This window comes from Mya arenaria, chromosome 14 (assembly GCF_026914265.1).
Source record: "Mya arenaria isolate MELC-2E11 chromosome 14, ASM2691426v1".
Lineage (NCBI taxonomy): Eukaryota > Metazoa > Mollusca > Bivalvia > Myida > Myidae > Mya > Mya arenaria.
Window position 1 is genome coordinate 1480253 of NC_069135.1, and position 18173 is coordinate 1498425.

The window sequence follows — 18173 nt, forward strand, 5'->3', positions numbered from 1 at the left end:
AAGGAAACCTCACTGCTCCAACCCCATATTATATTTAAGAACCAAAAGTATTGCTTGTTGGATACTAATGTGTAATTTAAAAGACACAAAGTACATTTTAGAAAATATTTCGCAGTCAGATTGCCGCGAATTGGACGTGAATTACCCTATTTTGCAATATTTTAATGCCAAAAAACTTATTAGTAATATGGCATCTAAGATTCACGTAATTGTTCTGCGTATACATTAATTCAACGCTTTTATCGCGACCTAGTCCATTTATGTACGTATTCATCAACTACTTTATCATTTGTCTCACAATTTGAACTCCTTGACAGACAGGCTAAGACCTTCATATAGTCCGGACGGCAGCTAGGAGGAATATGTCAACAGAAAACGGTAATGCATAATATAATTATATTGCTTGAAGAAAATAAAAAATATTGGAGGTTTCAGTTGCTTTAATAATCATGTGTTACTTTTTGGTAGCCGTGCTAATATAAAAATATTGACTTTTTAGTAAAATTAGCAAGTTAAACTATCGCAACATTAGACATATATATATATATTCACGACTACTTTTTAATAATTGCACAACATCGTACGTGTTTATGAATGTGTTAATGATCTTAGCAGATAAAATTTGCATGCACCAAGTTAGTGAGGAATAACGCATGCATATACATAAATTTATCTATGCGTCTGAAACGTTTTTGTATGCAAATTAAAAGCATTTTTAAAGCATGTTTACTCTAAATTTCGAAACGGTTGAAATTCATGCGTGGGTTTGCCGCTTTTAAATGTAGCCCATGGTTTCAATATAAACACGTGCAGTAAAAAGAGAAGTCAATATCATTCGCAGGCTCAAATTGAGTATTCAGACATAACAAACATTCAAGTGTATCAAATATTTAAAGACCAGATAGTCCCGTCAAACAAAAGTAATAATGAATATTGCACATGGCTCATTGGATTCAATCAGTGATATTTAATTGTTCACGTTGATTAAATACAACTGGGAGAGTCACATCTTTTAAGTAATACATGCAAAATGTCTTAAATAAATAAGAAAATTAATATTTCAACGAATTTGTTCAAGAAAAGCAGAGACCCTTTAACACATATTTACGAATAACTTTGTTTTTAAGTTGTGTTTACCAGTTTATATATGTTTGGATATGTGTTAAATTTTTTATATAATGCTTACGTAGGTTCGTTATCATTACACTCGAATAAAAGATGGAATTCATCCTCTAGTTCGTAACATGTTTATCATTTCCGTTCATTGACTGGTATGTAGTAGAAGTGAAGATATTCCTTCACTATTTCAATTACCCGTTTCTATTGGAAGTCTGTGGTTTCTTGTACTAAACTTGATAAGTGGATACAATAATGATAATGGTGCTGAATGAAGATATTTTTCATAGCCAAATGATGATTTTATAAAATTAACTCAAAGGAGTACCACGATGTTAAGAATATATCCTTAAGCTTGCACTTAACCGCAAGTTTAAGCCATTTAGGATTCACATCCTATTGGTATTTCCTATAAACCCACACTTTGTTAATATTTACTTCATATTGAAGAAACATCGATATCGTGTTTTTATAATGTCTGTAGGTAAACGTTACTGGTGTTGTCCCAGTTTAGTCATAAACCCTGGAGTTGAACATTTTAATTTGAGTATATGCTTAAAAACTCTTCAGCTGAACTCTTTCTATGACATCAAGATTCCTCTAACCCAAATTTCTGCGCCGTCAATTAAAACGTCAATTAAAATTGGTTCAACTGTTTTATTGAATAAGTATATTTGAAGATCGATGAGCAGTTTGAGTCTATCAAAGTTTTTGAGAAGACAATAAGTTACTCTAGTTGCCAGCGGTGCAACAGGTAATTTGTTTTTATAGAAAGAACCTGTTCTACTAAACAGCACACCTAAATATTTATATTCCTTCACTATTTTAAGCGGTTGATAGTTCATTGAAAAACATAGATTTGGTTGTCGGCATTTTGAAAATATTATTATTTTTGATGTTTTTGTATTGATCGTAAGTAGATGCAGAGGATGAGAGATATCCTAATAATCCGACTCAGTCATGTTTGCGAAACATGAACATGATGACAGACCAGTTTAGGATCATTTTATCACACGTATTAAATAATTAAAGTTTTTTAAACCTCTCTCAGGGCGCATATCTTAACTCCCTCACCACTTAAATTAAGTTAAATAATGTATAATTTCACACGTGAATAACTCCAGCACTCTTGAAACGGCTGAAGAATGGCGGGAATCTGGTGGTGGCGGAGGGATACATTTTCGAGTTCGAGCGAAAAGGCTACCTTCAGGCGGGCACTTTTGTGCCGGAAGTGACTATCGAGCACCCGGAACTGGTCATGCAGATGTACGAGGAGTTTGTGCATGCCGGAAGTGACGTCGTTCTAGCATTTACGGTTCGTTTTAATATCTAATAATGCCGTTGTTTTCGATTGAATTCCTATCATCACAATACCATATATTGGTTGTATCATGAGAATGAGTTATATAGCATCGCTTGTTATATATGATCTCTGGTTATGTAGGATCTCTTGTTATATACGATCCCCGGTTATATAGCGTCTCTTGTTATATATGATCTTTGGTTATGTAGGATCTCTGGTTATATAGGATCTCCGGTTATAAAGCGTCTCTTGTTATACTAGTATATGATCTCTGGTTATGCAGGATCTCTGGTTATATATGATCTCCGGTTATAAAGCATCTCTTGTTATATATTATCTCTGGTTATGTAGGATCTCTTGTTATATATGATCTCTGGTTATGTAGGATCTCTTGTTATATATGATCTCCGGTTATATAGCATCTCTTGTTATATATTATCTCTGGTTATGTAGGATCTCTTGTTTTATATGATCTCCGATTATATAGCATCTCTTGTTATATATTATCTCTGGTTATGTAGGATCTCTTGTTATATATTATCTCCGGTTATGTAGGATCTCTTGTTTTATATGATCTCCGGTTATATAGCATCTCTTGTTATATATTATCTCTGGTTATGTAGGATCTCTTGTTATATATTATCTCTGGTTATGTAGGATCTCTTGTTTTATATGATCTCCGGTTATATAGCATCTCTTGTTCTATATTATCTCTGGTTATATAGGATCTCTTGTTATATATGATCTCCGGTTATATTGCATCTCTTGTTATATATTATTTCTGGTTATGTAGGATCTCTTGTTATATATGATCTCCGGTTATATAGCATCTCTTGTTATATATTATCTCTGGTTATGTAGGATCTCTTGTTATATACGATCTCCGGTTATATAACGTCTCTTGTTATATATGATCTCTCGTTATGTAGGATCTCTGGTTATATAGGATCTCCGCTTATAAAGCGTCTCTTGTTATATATGATCTCTGGTTATGTAGGATCTCTGGTTATATATGATCTCCGGTTATATAGCATCTCTTGTTATATATTATCTCTGGTTATGTAGGATCTCTTGTTTTATATGATCTCCGGTTATATAGGATCTCTTGTTATATATTATCTCTGGTTATGTAGGATCTCTTGTTATATATGATCTCCTGTTATATAGCATATCCTGTTATACATTATCTCTGGTTATATAGGATCTCTTGTTATATATTATCTCTGGTTATGTAGGATCTCTTGTTATATATGATCTCCGGTTATATAGCATCTCTTGTTATATATTATCTCTGGTTATGTAGGATCTCTTGTTATATACGATCTCCGGTTATAAAGCATCTCTTGTTATATATTATCTCTGGCTATGTAGGATCTCTTGTTATATATGATCTCCGGTTATAAAGCGTCTCTTGTTATATATGATCCCCGGTTATAAAGCATCTCTTGTTATATAGGATCTCCGGTTATATAGCATATCTGATTATGTAGGATCTCTGGTTATGTAGGATCTTTTGTTATGTAGGATCTCTTGTTATGTAGGATCTCTTGTTATGTAGGATCTCTGGTTACGTAGGATCTCTGGTTTTATATGATCTCCGGTTATATAGCGTCTCTTGTTATATATGATCTCCGGTTATATAGCGTCTCTTGCTATATATGATCTCTGGTTATGTAGGATCTCTGGTTATATAGGATCTCCGGTTATATAGGATCTCTTGTTATATATGATCTCTGGTTATGTAGGATCTCTGGTTATGTAGGATCTCTTGTTATGTAGGATCTCTGGTTATGTAGGATCTCTGTTTATATATGATCTCCGGTTATAAAGCATCTCTTGTTATATAGGATCTCCGGTTATATAACATCTCTGATTATGTAGGATCTCTGGTTATGAAGGATCTCTTGTTATGTAGGATCTCTTGTTATGTAGGATCTCTGGTTATGTAGGATCTCTGGTTATATAGGAATCTGGTTATAAAGCATCTCTTGTTATATATTATCTCTGGTTATGTAGGATCTCTGGTTATATAGGATCTCCGGTTATATAGGATCTCTTGTTATATATGATCTCTGGTTATGTAGGATCTCTGGTAATGTAGGATCTCTTGTTATGTAGGATCTCTGGTTATGTAGGATCTCTTGTTATATAGGATCTCCGGTTATAAAGCATCTCTTGTTATATAAGATCTCTGGTTATGTAGGATATCTGGTTATATAAGATCTCCGGTTATATAGCATCTCTGTTTATGTAGGCTCTCTTGTTTTATATGATCTCTGGTTATGTAGGATCTCTGGTTATATAGGATTTCTGGTTATGTAGGATCTTTTGTTATATTTGATCTCTGGTTATGTAGGATCTCTTGTTTTATATGATCTCTGGTTATGTAGCGTCTCTTGTTATATATGATCTCTGGTTATGTAGGATATTTGGTTATATAGGATCTCCGGTTATATAGCATCTCTGGTTATGTAAGATCTCTTGTTTTATATGATCTCTGGTTATGTAGGATCTCTGGTGATATAGAATCTCTGGTTATGTAGGATCTCTTGTTTTATATGATCTCTGGTTATGTAGGATCTCTGGTTATATAGGATCTCTGGTTATATAGCATCTCTGGTTATGTAGGATCTTTTGTTATATAGGATCCTAGCTTTAGAGCAAAATTGTTCTTATTTGTCACACAAACGCAAATTCAATTTTCGTCAGTTGATCTTGTTTCAAGTAATGAAAATTTAACTTCTGAATTCTAAGTACTACGCCCACCGGGAGAAATTGCGGTTGATTGGGCGCGAGAATGAGTTGGAGGCTATGAACCGCGCAGCCCTGCAGATGGCGCGGCAAGTGGCGGACAAACATGGCTGCCTTATGGCCGGCAACATCTCCAACACCACCGCGTACATTCCAGATGACCCGGAGTCACATGCTAAGGTCGAACAGATATTCAAGGTGAGTTTTAATTTCGCATTCAACTCGTTCGAGAAGAATAAGCAGAAATTCATTATAGGAACTGTCTCTCACCCTTTTTGATGTATTGTGTTACAGGAGCAAGTTGTTATAGCGGCAGAGGGTGGGGCGGATTATATTGTTGGGGAAACGTTTGGCCACTTCGGGGAGGCCAGTATAGCTCTTCAAGCCATCCTAAAGTATGGCAAAGGTATGGAGATTTGTCTTCGCTTGTGTGAGTTTGTATGCGGCCGTCATATATGACAGAACGTTTTATGTGAAAAACTGCTGCGGACGGGTGTTTGCTCTCTAACCTTCCCAAGTTTACACTTATTATCCCAAAACTTGGTCATCATGTTTACGGGCAAACTTTATCGCCTATTATTATTAGCCTAGCCGGAAACTCGTCCCGGAATAATGAATCTTGAATTGACAGACAAAATAATAATTCAGATTGGTTCGTGTCTGCCCTTTAACTTTGGCAACCGTTAACCAATAATCACCAAACTTGGTCAGCATGTTTGTGGGTAGACTATCTCGGATCAGTTCGATAACAAACCTGAAAGTTCCAGTCACTCCAGAGTTATACTCCTTGATTTGACAAACATGTACAGAATTGACAGTTTTGTGTGTATTTTGCGATAGTTCGCGCTTAAGACTCTATGTAAACTGCATGCCACTACATAAATAGAATATTGTGAATATGGAACATATACTGTGAGCGCAGGCGACCACCCTATGTGATTAGATGAACAATCAGATTGCCCATATCTTTTAAAGACGGAAATTGGAAATAATTTAATTAAATGCCACTTATTGCTGAAACTGCTTCTCGTTGTATGATAATAACTTCCTTGTGAATATTTAAATGACACTTCGTATTGAATAACATGCTCTAATCAATTGAAGTGTTGTTTCAGATCTAATCTAACTTCCTACTTTCACCAATTTAAGGTCTGCCGGCCGTGATCACGCTATCTCCCCCGGCCACAGACACTATGATAGACGGGGTGACGCTTGCAGACGCCTGCAAGCGCCTGGAGGATGCAGGGGCCGCCGTGGTCGGGCTCAATTGCGGCCGCGGCCCTGAAACAATGCTTCCGGCTATCAGGGAGATCATGAAAGTTTGCAAGGTAGCAGAAAAAGGAAACGTTATAACGATATCATATGTATTTTGTAACCGGTCCGATATATATTTTTGGTTTGTTTATCGAGCAGTTTGAGATATATGTTAAACTTGGCTAAAAGCTTGTATGAGTGATACTGAATAAATAAATATACATGCACAATACATCGACTTATTTATTTTGAAGGTTACTAGCATGTAAGTCCATTCCTGATTGAATAAATAACACATTCATATAACCATTTTTTTCTGTGTTCTGCATTACCAGGGTCCCGTCGCAGCCCTTCCGGTGACCTATAGGACCACCCCACAGGAGCCGACGTTTTTCTCGCTAACAATTCCCGGCACAAGTACGCCTTGCAATACCTATGTTCGGTTGAGAAATTACCAGCTTTTTGAAAATCCCAACATGCCCACCGCCACCCTTTCGAGAAATATCCAAGGATGAATGACGAACTGTAGAAAAATTGTTTTGAATTTACAATATATATGCATGAAATGTTGTATTTATTTTAGACAAATGAGAAACGGACAAGTTCCAGGACATAAACATAGAAAAATATCATTTTTACTTTATAAATAATATAACTATAACTATATATATTTAAATCATTTCTTTTGCTTGCAGAAAGTCGTGCGTTTCCTTTGGAGCTTTGCACATGCCTGTGTGGGAGATGTCACATTGAAGAGTTTGCCAATCAGTGCCGTGAGATGGGGGTTCAATACGTCGGGCTCTGCTGCGGAAACTCGGCAAACATGACGCGCATTGTCGCCCAGGGTTATGGACGGACACCACCGGCAGCCCGGTACGCGCCAGCCATGGAAAAACACTTCATCTTTGGCGACAAGACCAAGTTCAAGGACACGTACACAGAGGGAATCCGTGCGCATGTCGGAGGAGACTTTGATTGAGAGTAAAGCTAAGCTCTGGTGTGAGGATTTGGGTATTGCATGAAAGCTGTACATACATATTTTTAACATTCTGTATACCAATGCTATATTATATTGTTAGTTGAACATATTCATTTTACTACGAAGTATTTACATTTTATCACATGCTATACCTTGTTTCCGGTTTAAGATAACCATCACGTATTTTTCTGTATCACAAATGCGTAATGTAACATTGCTGTATTTCTATTGGTCAGAAAATATTTTACTCCACAGGTTTGCAAAGAAATTACTTGGAAAAAATACAGTATTACAGTTTTCAAGAGAAAACATGGTATTTCGTCTTTATTTTATAAATACTATATTTTAAAGATGGTGGGTATTTCATGTTTTGAAAACAATGTGAAAAGCATCTGACACTCATAATATTATACACCATTTTATTCAACTCGTCTAGAAAATAAATTATGTGAGTAAGCTCGCCAAAGGCTCGCTTTCTAACGTTTTTCTGAACGATTTGAATATAAATGTGTGTTATATGACGACTCTTTAGATATCTTATATAAATAAACACTGCCCTTGGCACGACGCGATATGTTCGTCTTGTGTATATAATATTAAGACTTGTTCATGCTAAGTGTACGTTTCTGGAGACGGGTTTTATTTTATGTTTTTTGGGTTATGCTTTATTTTTCATGCGTTTTAAAGTATACACTTTTTGGGGACGGCTTTTATTGGCATGTATTAGGACACTTGTGCTATGTACTAGTTCGATTTTGTATTTTCCTTACCATGAACATACATGTATCTAAGTAGTGAATTAGCGGAGATCGAGAACTTTGCATCAGAGTGTATAGAAAATGTTTTGGATTTTTAGTAGCTTCAACCCTCTTATTTAAGTGTTATGTCCTCGCGCCACAATTTGGGGAACTCGAAATTTTCAAAATGGCGTCCAAAATGGCCGCCACATTTTACCCTAATCAACACTTGACTTTTAATTTTGTTTTAATGCTTCAATTCCTGATATACGAGCTGAGTATGTGATCCTCTGTTTTCCCGTGTTCACTTCTTGGCCTGTATTGCCAGTACCTGTCGAAGATATAGAGGGTATTTGTTGAATTCAGTGTAAGATCGTATTTTATTTCACGAGTGGTCACAGAAAAAAACATTTTCACGAGTGGCGTATATATGCTCGCACATATATATCATGTTATATCATCGTTCAAGTATCTTTTTAACTGTTTTTCCTTGTAATACGTAAAACGAACCTCACGGAAAATTCACACAACATTTTAAACAAAAAGCTATGATTTTTTACCCCACCCACGCTTCAAAATTTGTCAACAACCTAGTGTGGTCTTCACTATTTAGCGAATCAGACTGATTTCTGACAGTAAGGGATGACTGACTTCCCATGTATCATGAAACAAACTCTAAAACTAAGAAAAATATCTTTATCCAATGAGTATCTACAATTGTTTGCTAACACGTTCGACCTTTCAAATTTTTATTCAATAAATGGCGGCGTGGTAATTTCGTCATGTATTCATGCCTTGTTTTATTTATAAGTGTTTCGTTAATTTTTTGGAACATATATGTATAAATAAAAGTTCATAAAATGTTTGCACTAGAACAACTAGTAAATAATATACTATTAAGACAATATCGGAAAACTTTGTCCACGAGCTGGAAATAGAAAATTGACAGCTACGTCATCAGCTATCTTTTTGAAAAGAGGGTCTTTAGAAAAATAAATCAAAATACTAGTCTAGTTAAACTCCGAAAAAAAGCATAAAAGAACAGAAATTTGAATTCGCTTCTTGTTAACAAGTGTTTTTCTATGATACTCGTGAAATAAAACTCGATCTTACACTGAAATCAGCAAATATCCTCTATATTCTCAGTTTCATTTTAAAATTAGCAAAGAAATATCGAAGTTTGAGCGTTAATGATCATAACAGGATCATTACAGGACACTAGACATGTTCATTAGTGTTAAATGTCCGGCATTATTTGTGTACGGAAACTATTAGAGCATGGTGTCACGTCAGACTCGTCCCTAACTAATATCTTGAAGTCATAGTGTGTGTACAATACGGATACAGTGTAGTGTTAACATCGAAAGATTTATTTTTGAGCTGACTGATAAACAGGAAGAGTAAAGTTTGAGAATACATGGTTTGATGGAAACAAAATGCAATTTTTGGGATTTAAGTGTTTAATTTAATTAAGATTTTTCGAGATGAGTTTCAAACAGTGCACCATCGCAGTTTTAATGGGCATCTGTTTGCTCATTTCGAATGGTATGTATTAAATTATATTCTTAATTTTGTTATGGCTATAACTATGTATCTTCGTGGTAAACAGTACCGTAATTATATTTTCACTCAGCAGAGACAAATACTACGAGCAGTTATGTTTTAAGTTTAAACTGAAACATATATACGGATTTACAATTGTGTGATAAAATAAGTCCAATCCCCGTGCGCTTGTTTCAAATAAAGCAACTAAGGAAGCGCCATGTGGACTTCCAAATGTCCACTTCATGTTTATATTATAGGATTGCATCATTTGATTGTACACAACTTTAATATTTAATAAAATACTGAACTTTACAACAACTTACTTGTTCTGATCATTGCCTTTGACCTTTTGTGACAACCATTCCCCTTTCTGTACTTATTACTGTTATTTATATACTTTATGAGTATATTTATCCTTGTCCATTCAGCATGTCTCACGGCCGTAAACGTTAAAAGAAAGTAAAGTAACGACGGCATTAATAAATGTTGTGTTGTTTTACATACAACTTATATGACGACAGTCTAAGAAATAACGCATGTGGCGGATCCGTGGTCTTGTGGTTACACAATTGACCGTCAATCCAGGAGTCGCAGGTTCGATTCCATTTACGTTAAATGGTGGTCCCGTGTGGCAGTGCTTTACACCGGTGCACGTTAAAGCACTAGGCTAGTTCTAAACAGGATTACATTCTGTCTGAGAACTTTGCTCCACAAACCTAAAATGACTAAAAATCTTATCGGAGCACTCGCCGAATGGGCAAGGCCCTAGTGCGAGTATAATAGATAAGCTTACACACACCACAATAACGCAACAGTACTGTATGGTTGCATTATAACTGGGAGAAGGAAAAAAACAAATAGGAGAATTTTCTTTGTTATAATTTTGAGGTGACATGTTCATCCAGTACCTATGTAAACGACTAAATAGAGATAACAATAGCAACGATGGAGAGGAAAGCTAATACCTTAAATAGGTGAAGGCAACACATAGAAAACATATTATTTTAACAGCAGTGCTCTCTTTTTAACAGTATGTTTTAGGCGGATGTATGTTTTAAATGATATATCAACAACATAACGTCATTTGTCAGATTTTGTTTTCTTTTTAAGCTAGTGTTTTTTTCCATGTTTTGTTTATCTTTTTTGAAGAATATTTTTCCTCTGACCGGGTTAGTATTATCTCTCCAATTTATTTAATAATTTATTTGTATTAAAGAAGAAACATATATTTAACGACTTTGATAAATTAACTCGTGTTATAAGGACTGATTTTATAGTATATGTCTAACCTAACGTTTTGTTATGACATACAAGGTTTTATACTTGTTTTTATAAATGTCAATTCGGACAATAACACAGAAAAAAGTAATTTTGTTGTAAGGGCACACTGTTTGACGAAAAAACACATTTTTACGAAAATACATTCAAACTCATTATCTGTACAAGTCATTGTTTTCAAAATTGGCTGTATTACACTTACAAAAGAATGGTCTCTGGGATTTTTTTTATTTTAGACACAACGCAATCCATTCTGTTTATATATAAGAAACTCTTTTAATTAAGAATGCATTCAATATTGAGTTTGGATGTGCTTTCATAGACGTACTCTCTCTGTATTTATTATCTCTTTTTATACCTATTTTCGCAAGTTAAGGACTGAAAGTGATGCCTAGCAGTAAACCACGAATCTGTGTTATATATTGTAAGCGTCATGTTTTATATCGCCAATGTTGTAGAGGAATCTCTGCTTCTTCTGGAACTGTCATCTATGTATTTCTAGGTATTTTTAATGACATCGTCAAATTACGTGTAATATAACCCCTTAAGTTAATAAAAAAAATCCCAAAGATAATGTATAGTTTTCAGATTAATATTTAAAAACCTGTTCATTCGAAATCATTTTAGTGTCATTTGTTTCAATACATATTTCTCTTTCCTGTACGGAAACACTGCAAAGTGATATCTCATTTAAACATGCACGTTTATTATATTTCAGCCCAAGATGACAGCGACGACTTGAAAAATGGGTATGTTTCAATCTCGTATTTTAATTTCCTCTGAACATCACATGACTTATATTTCATTAAGAATACCTTGTGTTGGAGCTCGTTTGGCAATATCAGTTGTTTGGCCAGTTGCGACCTCAGATGTAACGTTTCATTATATCTCAAAAATAATAATAATAATAATAATAATAATAATAATAATAATAATAATAATAATAATAATAACAAAAGCTTTAATTACTGAAGGTTACACATTTAGACATATGAGAACATATATTCTAATTTTCAATATGTCCTTCATTGTAAAGAAACAAAAGAAAAAACACATTATTCTTGAAAATAACTCACCTGTCAATTATCATTTTATTTACACACGATTCATAAATCAATCACTTATAACCGTTATACTCTAATCCATAATTAATCTTATCTTGCTGTATTACACAAACCAACTGAAATGGTATCAAAGTAATGGTGATGTTTCCGTCATCTCGTTACGTTGTCAAAGTTACGTTACTGATGTTATTATCATGTTGCATTGTCAAAGTTACGTTACTGATATTGTACATGTTACGCTGCAAAAGTTACGGTACTGATGTTGCCGCCACTCGTCTAGAAATACAGCACCTCGTTTCAAAACTTAATTTGAAAAAATTCTCTTATTTCAATTCATTTTGTAGAATATCCCGCAGTTTGGAAGGTATAATCACATTCAAAATCTGGGGTTCGGCACCAATCGACCTGGAACCAATCAAATATCGAAGTTTTTATGAAATAAATTTCAGCATGAACACATATTACTATATTAATACGGTACTGATGTTGCCGCCATGTTAAGTGCCAAACTTATGGAACTGATATTGTCGTCATGTTGCGTTGCCAGAATTACGGTACTGATGCTGTTTTCATGTAGCGTTGCCAAAGTTACGCGTTGCCAGAATTACGGTACTGATGCTGTTTTCATGTAGCGTTGCCAAAGTTACGGTACTGATTTTGTTAACATGTTACGTTGCCAAAGTTATGGTTCTGATACAGACGCCTGGATCTATTATGCAGAGGCCAGAACAGGTTCACTTTAATAGTTCCTTGTGGCATCTGTTGGGTAAAGTGAACAAAAAAACAAATCGCGTTATGGAATGAACAAAACAACTTATCAGTAGAACTCTTATCATGACCCCACGACACTATTTCCAGATGCTAGCAAAGCTGGTGCATTGTGTGGCGACGTCTAGAAACTCGCCTGAAAGCTGATATAGCTGAACATATCCACATCACTTAATTATTAATAGTGATTTTGTTTAATAATCAGATAACAAAACTCTCATTCCTACTTTCAAATGAAACTATTGTGAAACATATTGCCAAAACCTGTCATGAAATTTTAAATCTCAGACTTCGATATTTGTATAATTAGTAAAAAATGTTTTATACCATATCTTGTTCAAAAGCTATCATGTTTAAGATGTCCATAACATTGAATAGTTTACGTTTTGTTACTAAAAAGTCCAAAATATATCTTCACCGATCCTGGTACTTTTAATGTTTACGCAACTAAATTATTTCAGGATCAGAGAAATGTTCCCTTATAACCAGATAGAAATGTTCCAGAAATAATTGTTCTTAAATTCTAAAAGAACTTTACATGAAATAAATAGAAACGTTTAGAACATTCTAAACAAATCCTGATTAATGCATTCTAAAAATATCATAAGATAAAAATGTGTTGCCTTTAATGAAACTAGATCACCTTACAATAAAAAACAGACAATGGAATACCAGATTTGACATATGAATACATGTAACACTTTGCAAAGTAAATCAGCCTCACACATCAAACCCTCTCCCACAATTTGTTTACAATAGTCCAAGTCATTGTCAGCGATATGCTTACACATGTTATAACATGATTTTCTATCTTTTCAATGTATATTTTCAATACTTCCCATCACATGTTCACCATTTAATAAACATGAAAGCCATTTTCATTCATCAACGAATACGATACCTCGTGCGCCATGCTTCTAAATATGGTCAGCTTATGCTTTGTATTGTTGTTGTGACTGTTGTTGTTGTTGTTGTTATTTTAGTTTTTGTATTGGTGTTGATTTTGTTTGTTGTTATTGTTGTTGTTGTTGTCGCTTTCCACTTTTCATTTCATAACAAACAGTTTATATCACACCATGACTTTTTGCTTTACAGCATTTGTTGTTGTTTTCAGGACAAAACGCACTAACAGGTTTGTTGTTAATCTCTGTACACTTTCTGTCTTGGCCAACTTCATTAATTTTGTTCCTTAACCTTGCGCATGAAGTTAAGCCCTGTGTTTGTATTTTGTTTATACAGCACCTCGTTTCAAAACTTAATTTGAAAAATATCTCTTATTTCAATTCATTTTGTAGAATATCCCGCAGTTTGGAAGGTATAAATCACATTCAAAGTCTGGGGTTCGGCACCAATCGACCTGGAACCAATCAAATATCGAAGTTTTTATGAAATAAATTTCAGCATGAACACATATTACTATATTACAATACTTGTTATTGTATGCATATGATATTGCATTTTCTGAGTATTGTTTTTTACCTTGAGGGTAATTTTCTACCACGTTTGGTAGATTATCAGGACAAGCTCTTAAAGTGATTTTTAAACTGAAGATTTGTTTAACTAAACACCCTACTTTGTCAATGAAGCACAGATAAGATATGTTTGATAAACCAATTTCCCCAATTTAAACGATGGTTGGGAAACATGGGGATTACAGAATAGTATACAATTAGATATAGTACATCTGAACTTTTGTAAGAATTTACTATGTGTTAGAACACAGATTCAAAACAAGTGTGTATATTAAGGTAGAAGAACATTGTTTACTTAAACGTTCTACAAGTTCAATAAGATATATTTGATTAAAATTGTGCAAGTGGAGACTATTATATGTGTGAGAATATTTCATGATCAACTGTATTGGGATTTAGATAATAATCAAAATTTCAAACCATAGGGTTATTTGATGAGACATTTACTCCATTCCTTAGACTTTAATTATGAGTGTATATTCCAATGTGTTAGAGATATAGATGTTTTTATGTTAGGCCCGACCGAGGACACTCTTATGATACTAAAGGCTATAAATAAGGCTAAAGATGAAATATCTGCTGTCAAAACGGAAGTTGAGTCGCTTAGAACTGATATGCACAAAGTAAAACAGGAATCAGATAATGTAAAAGCAAAAGTTGACCATATCGAATTAAACCAATCAGATGTTAACAGGAAAATTACCTTAGTTGAAGATAATGTCTGAAATATTGAATATAATACATGTGTACTGCAAACTAATGTCTAATGTCTATGAACGATGAGAAAAATCGTGAAAGGCTTGATAGAGTAGAGCAGCATTTAAAAAGACTTGATGCCGACAAACTAAAGTGTTCCTTGAGAGTATTCGGGGTTCCTGAAAATGAAGGTGACAATTCTGAATTACACAATGTTATCAATGATAAACTTTTTTTATTAACTTAAGGGGTTATATTACACGTAATTTGACGATGTCATTAAAAATACCTAGAAATACATAGATGACAGTTCCAGAAGAAGCAGAGATTCCTCTACAACATTGGCGATATAAAACATGACGCTTACAATATATAACACAGATTCGTGGTTTACTGCTAGGCATCACTTTCAGTCCTTAACTTGCGAAAATAGGTATAAAAAGAGATAATAAATACAGAGAGAGTACGTCTATGAAAGCACATCCAAACTCAATATTGAATGCATTCTTAATTAAAAGAGTTTCTTATATATAAACAGAATGGATTGCGTTGTGTCTAAAATAAAAAAAATCCCAGAGACCATTCTTTTGTAAGTGTAATACAGCCAATTTTGAAAACAATGACTTGTACAGATAATGAGTTTGAATGTATTTTCGTAAAAATGTGTTTTTTCGTCAAACAGTGTGCCCTTACAACAAAATTACTTTTTTCTGTGTTATTGCCCGAATTGACATTTATAAAAACAAGTATACAACCTTGTATGTCATAACAAAACGTTAGGTTAGACATATACTATAAAATCAGTCCTTATAACACGAGTTAATTTATCAAAGTCGTTAAATATATGTTTCTTCTTTAATACAAATAAATTATTAAATAAATTGGAGAGCTAATACTAACCCGGCCAGAGGAAAAATATTCTTCAAAAAAGATAAACAAAACATGGAAAAAAATACTAGCTTAAAAAGAAAACAAAATCTGACAAATGACGTTATGTTGTTGATATATCATTTAATACATACATCCGCCTAAAACATACTGTTAAAAAGAGAGCACTGCTGTTGAAATAATATGTTTTCTATGTGTTGCCTTCACCTATTTAAGGTATTCGCTTTCCTCTTCATTGTTGCTATTGTTATCTCTATGTTTAGTCGTTTACATAGGTACTGGAATAACATGTCACCTCAAAATTATAACAAAGAAAATTGTCCTATTTGTTTTTACCTTCTCCTAGTTAAAATGCAACCATACAGTACTGTTGCGTTATTGTGGTGTGTGTATGCTTATCTATTATACTCGCACTAGGGCCTTGCCCATTCGGCCAGTGCTCCGATAAGATTTTTAGTCATTTTAGGTTTGTGGAGCAAAGTTCTCAGACAGAATGTAATCCTGTTTAGAACTAGCCTAGTGCTTTAACGTGCACCGGTGTAAAGCACTGCCACACGGGACCACCATTTAACGTAAATGGAATCGAACCTGCGACTCCTGGATTGAAGGTCAATTGTGTAACCACAAGACCACGGATCCACCACATGCGTTATTTCATAGACTGTCGTCATATAAGTTGTATGTAAAACAGCACAACATTTATTAATGCCGTCGTTACTTTACTTTCTTTTAACGTTTACGGCCGTGAGACATGCTGAATGGACAAGGATAAATATACTCATAAAGTATATAAATAACAGTAATAAGTACAGAAAGGGGAATGGTTGTCACAAAAGGTCAAAGGCAATGATCAGAACAAGTAAGTTGTTGTAAAGTTCAGTATTTTATTAAATATTAAAGTTGTGTAATCAAATGATGCAATCCTATAATATAAACATGAAGTGGACATTTGGAAGTCCACATGGCGCTTCCTTAGTTGCTTTATTTGAAACAAGCGCACGGGGATTGGACTTATTTTATCATACAATTGTAAATCCGTATATATGTTTCAGTTTAAACTTAAAATATAACTGCTCGTAGTATTTGTCTCTGCTGAGTTAAAATATAATTACGGTACTGTTTACTACGAAGATACATAGTTATAGCCATAACAAAATTAAGAATATAATTTAAAACATACCATTCGAAATGAGCAAACAGATGCCTATTAAAACTGCGATGGTGCACGGTTTGAAACTCATCTCGAAAAATCTTAATTAAATTAAACACTTATATTCCAAAAATTGTGTTTCCATCAAACCATGTATTCTCAAACTTTACTCTTCATGTTTATCAGTCAACTCAAAAATAAATCTTTCGATGTTAACACTACACTGTATCCGTATTGTACACACACTATGACTTCAAGATATTAGTTAGGGACGAGTCTGGCGTGACACCATGCTCTAATGGTTTCCGTACACAAATAATGCCGGACATTTAACATTAATGAACATGTCAAGTGTCCTGTTATGATCATTCACGCTCAAACTTCGATATTTCTTTGCTAATTTTAAAATGAAACTTAGAGAATATAGAGGATATTTGCTGATTTCAGTGTAAGATCGAGTTTTATTTCACGAGTATCATAGAAAAACACTTGTTAACAAGAAGCGAATTCAAATTTCTGTTCTTTTATGCTTTTTTTCGGAGTTTAACTAGACTAGTATTTTGATTTATTTTTCTAAAGACCCTCTTTTCAAAAGATAGCTGATGACGTAGCTGTCAATTTTCTATTTCCAGCTCGTGGACAAAGTTTTCCGATATTTTCTTAATAGTATATTATTTACTAGTTGTTTTAGTGCAAACATTTTATGAACTTTTATTTATACATATATGTTCCAAAAAATTAACGAATCACTTATGAATAAAACAAGGCATGAATACATGACGAAATTACCACGCCGCCATTTATTGAATAAAAATTTGAAAGGTCGAACGTGTTAGCAAACAATTGTAGATACTCATTGGATAAAGATATTTTTCTTAGTTTTAGAGTTTGTTTCATGATACATGGGAAGTCAGTCATCCCCTACTGTCAGAAATCAGTCTGATTCGCTAAAGAGTGAAGACCACACTAGGTTGTTGACAAATTTTGAAGCGTGGGTGGGGTAAAAAATCATAGCTTTTTGTTTAAATTGTTGTGTGAATTTTCCGTGAGGTTCGTTTTACGTATTACAAGGACAAAGAGTTAAAAAGATACTTGAACGATGATATAACATGATATATATGTGCGAGCATATATACGCCACTCGTGAAAATGTTTTTTTCTGTGACCACTCG

General features: G+C 34.0%; 1 protein-coding gene across 1 annotated transcript; it reads left to right on the forward strand.

Annotated features, from left to right (window-relative positions):
* Window positions 1–315: 315 nt before the first annotated feature.
* On the forward strand, window positions 316–9987 carry LOC128216893 (betaine--homocysteine S-methyltransferase 1-like). The gene is made up of 7 exons (XM_052923596.1): window positions 316–378; window positions 2241–2431; window positions 5174–5368; window positions 5465–5576; window positions 6320–6498; window positions 6760–6841; window positions 7120–9987. Exons 1-7 carry the CDS (start codon window positions 363–365, stop codon window positions 7401–7403), a joined length of 1059 nt encoding a protein of 352 aa, XP_052779556.1. The 5' UTR covers window positions 316–362; the 3' UTR covers window positions 7404–9987.
* The last annotated feature ends 8186 nt before the right edge of the window (window positions 9988–18173 follow it).

What these genes read in the sequence shown, in the direction of transcription:
- LOC128216893 (XM_052923596.1), top strand. An exon ending in AGATCATGAAAGTTTGCAAG is followed by an intron (nt 6,499 to 6,759) that starts GTAGCAGAAAAA and finishes CTGCATTACCAG; the next exon opens with GGTCCCGTCGCAGCCCTTCC. An exon ending in GCTAACAATTCCCGGCACAA is followed by an intron (nt 6,842 to 7,119) that starts GTACGCCTTGCA and finishes TTTTGCTTGCAG; the next exon opens with AAAGTCGTGCGTTTCCTTTG.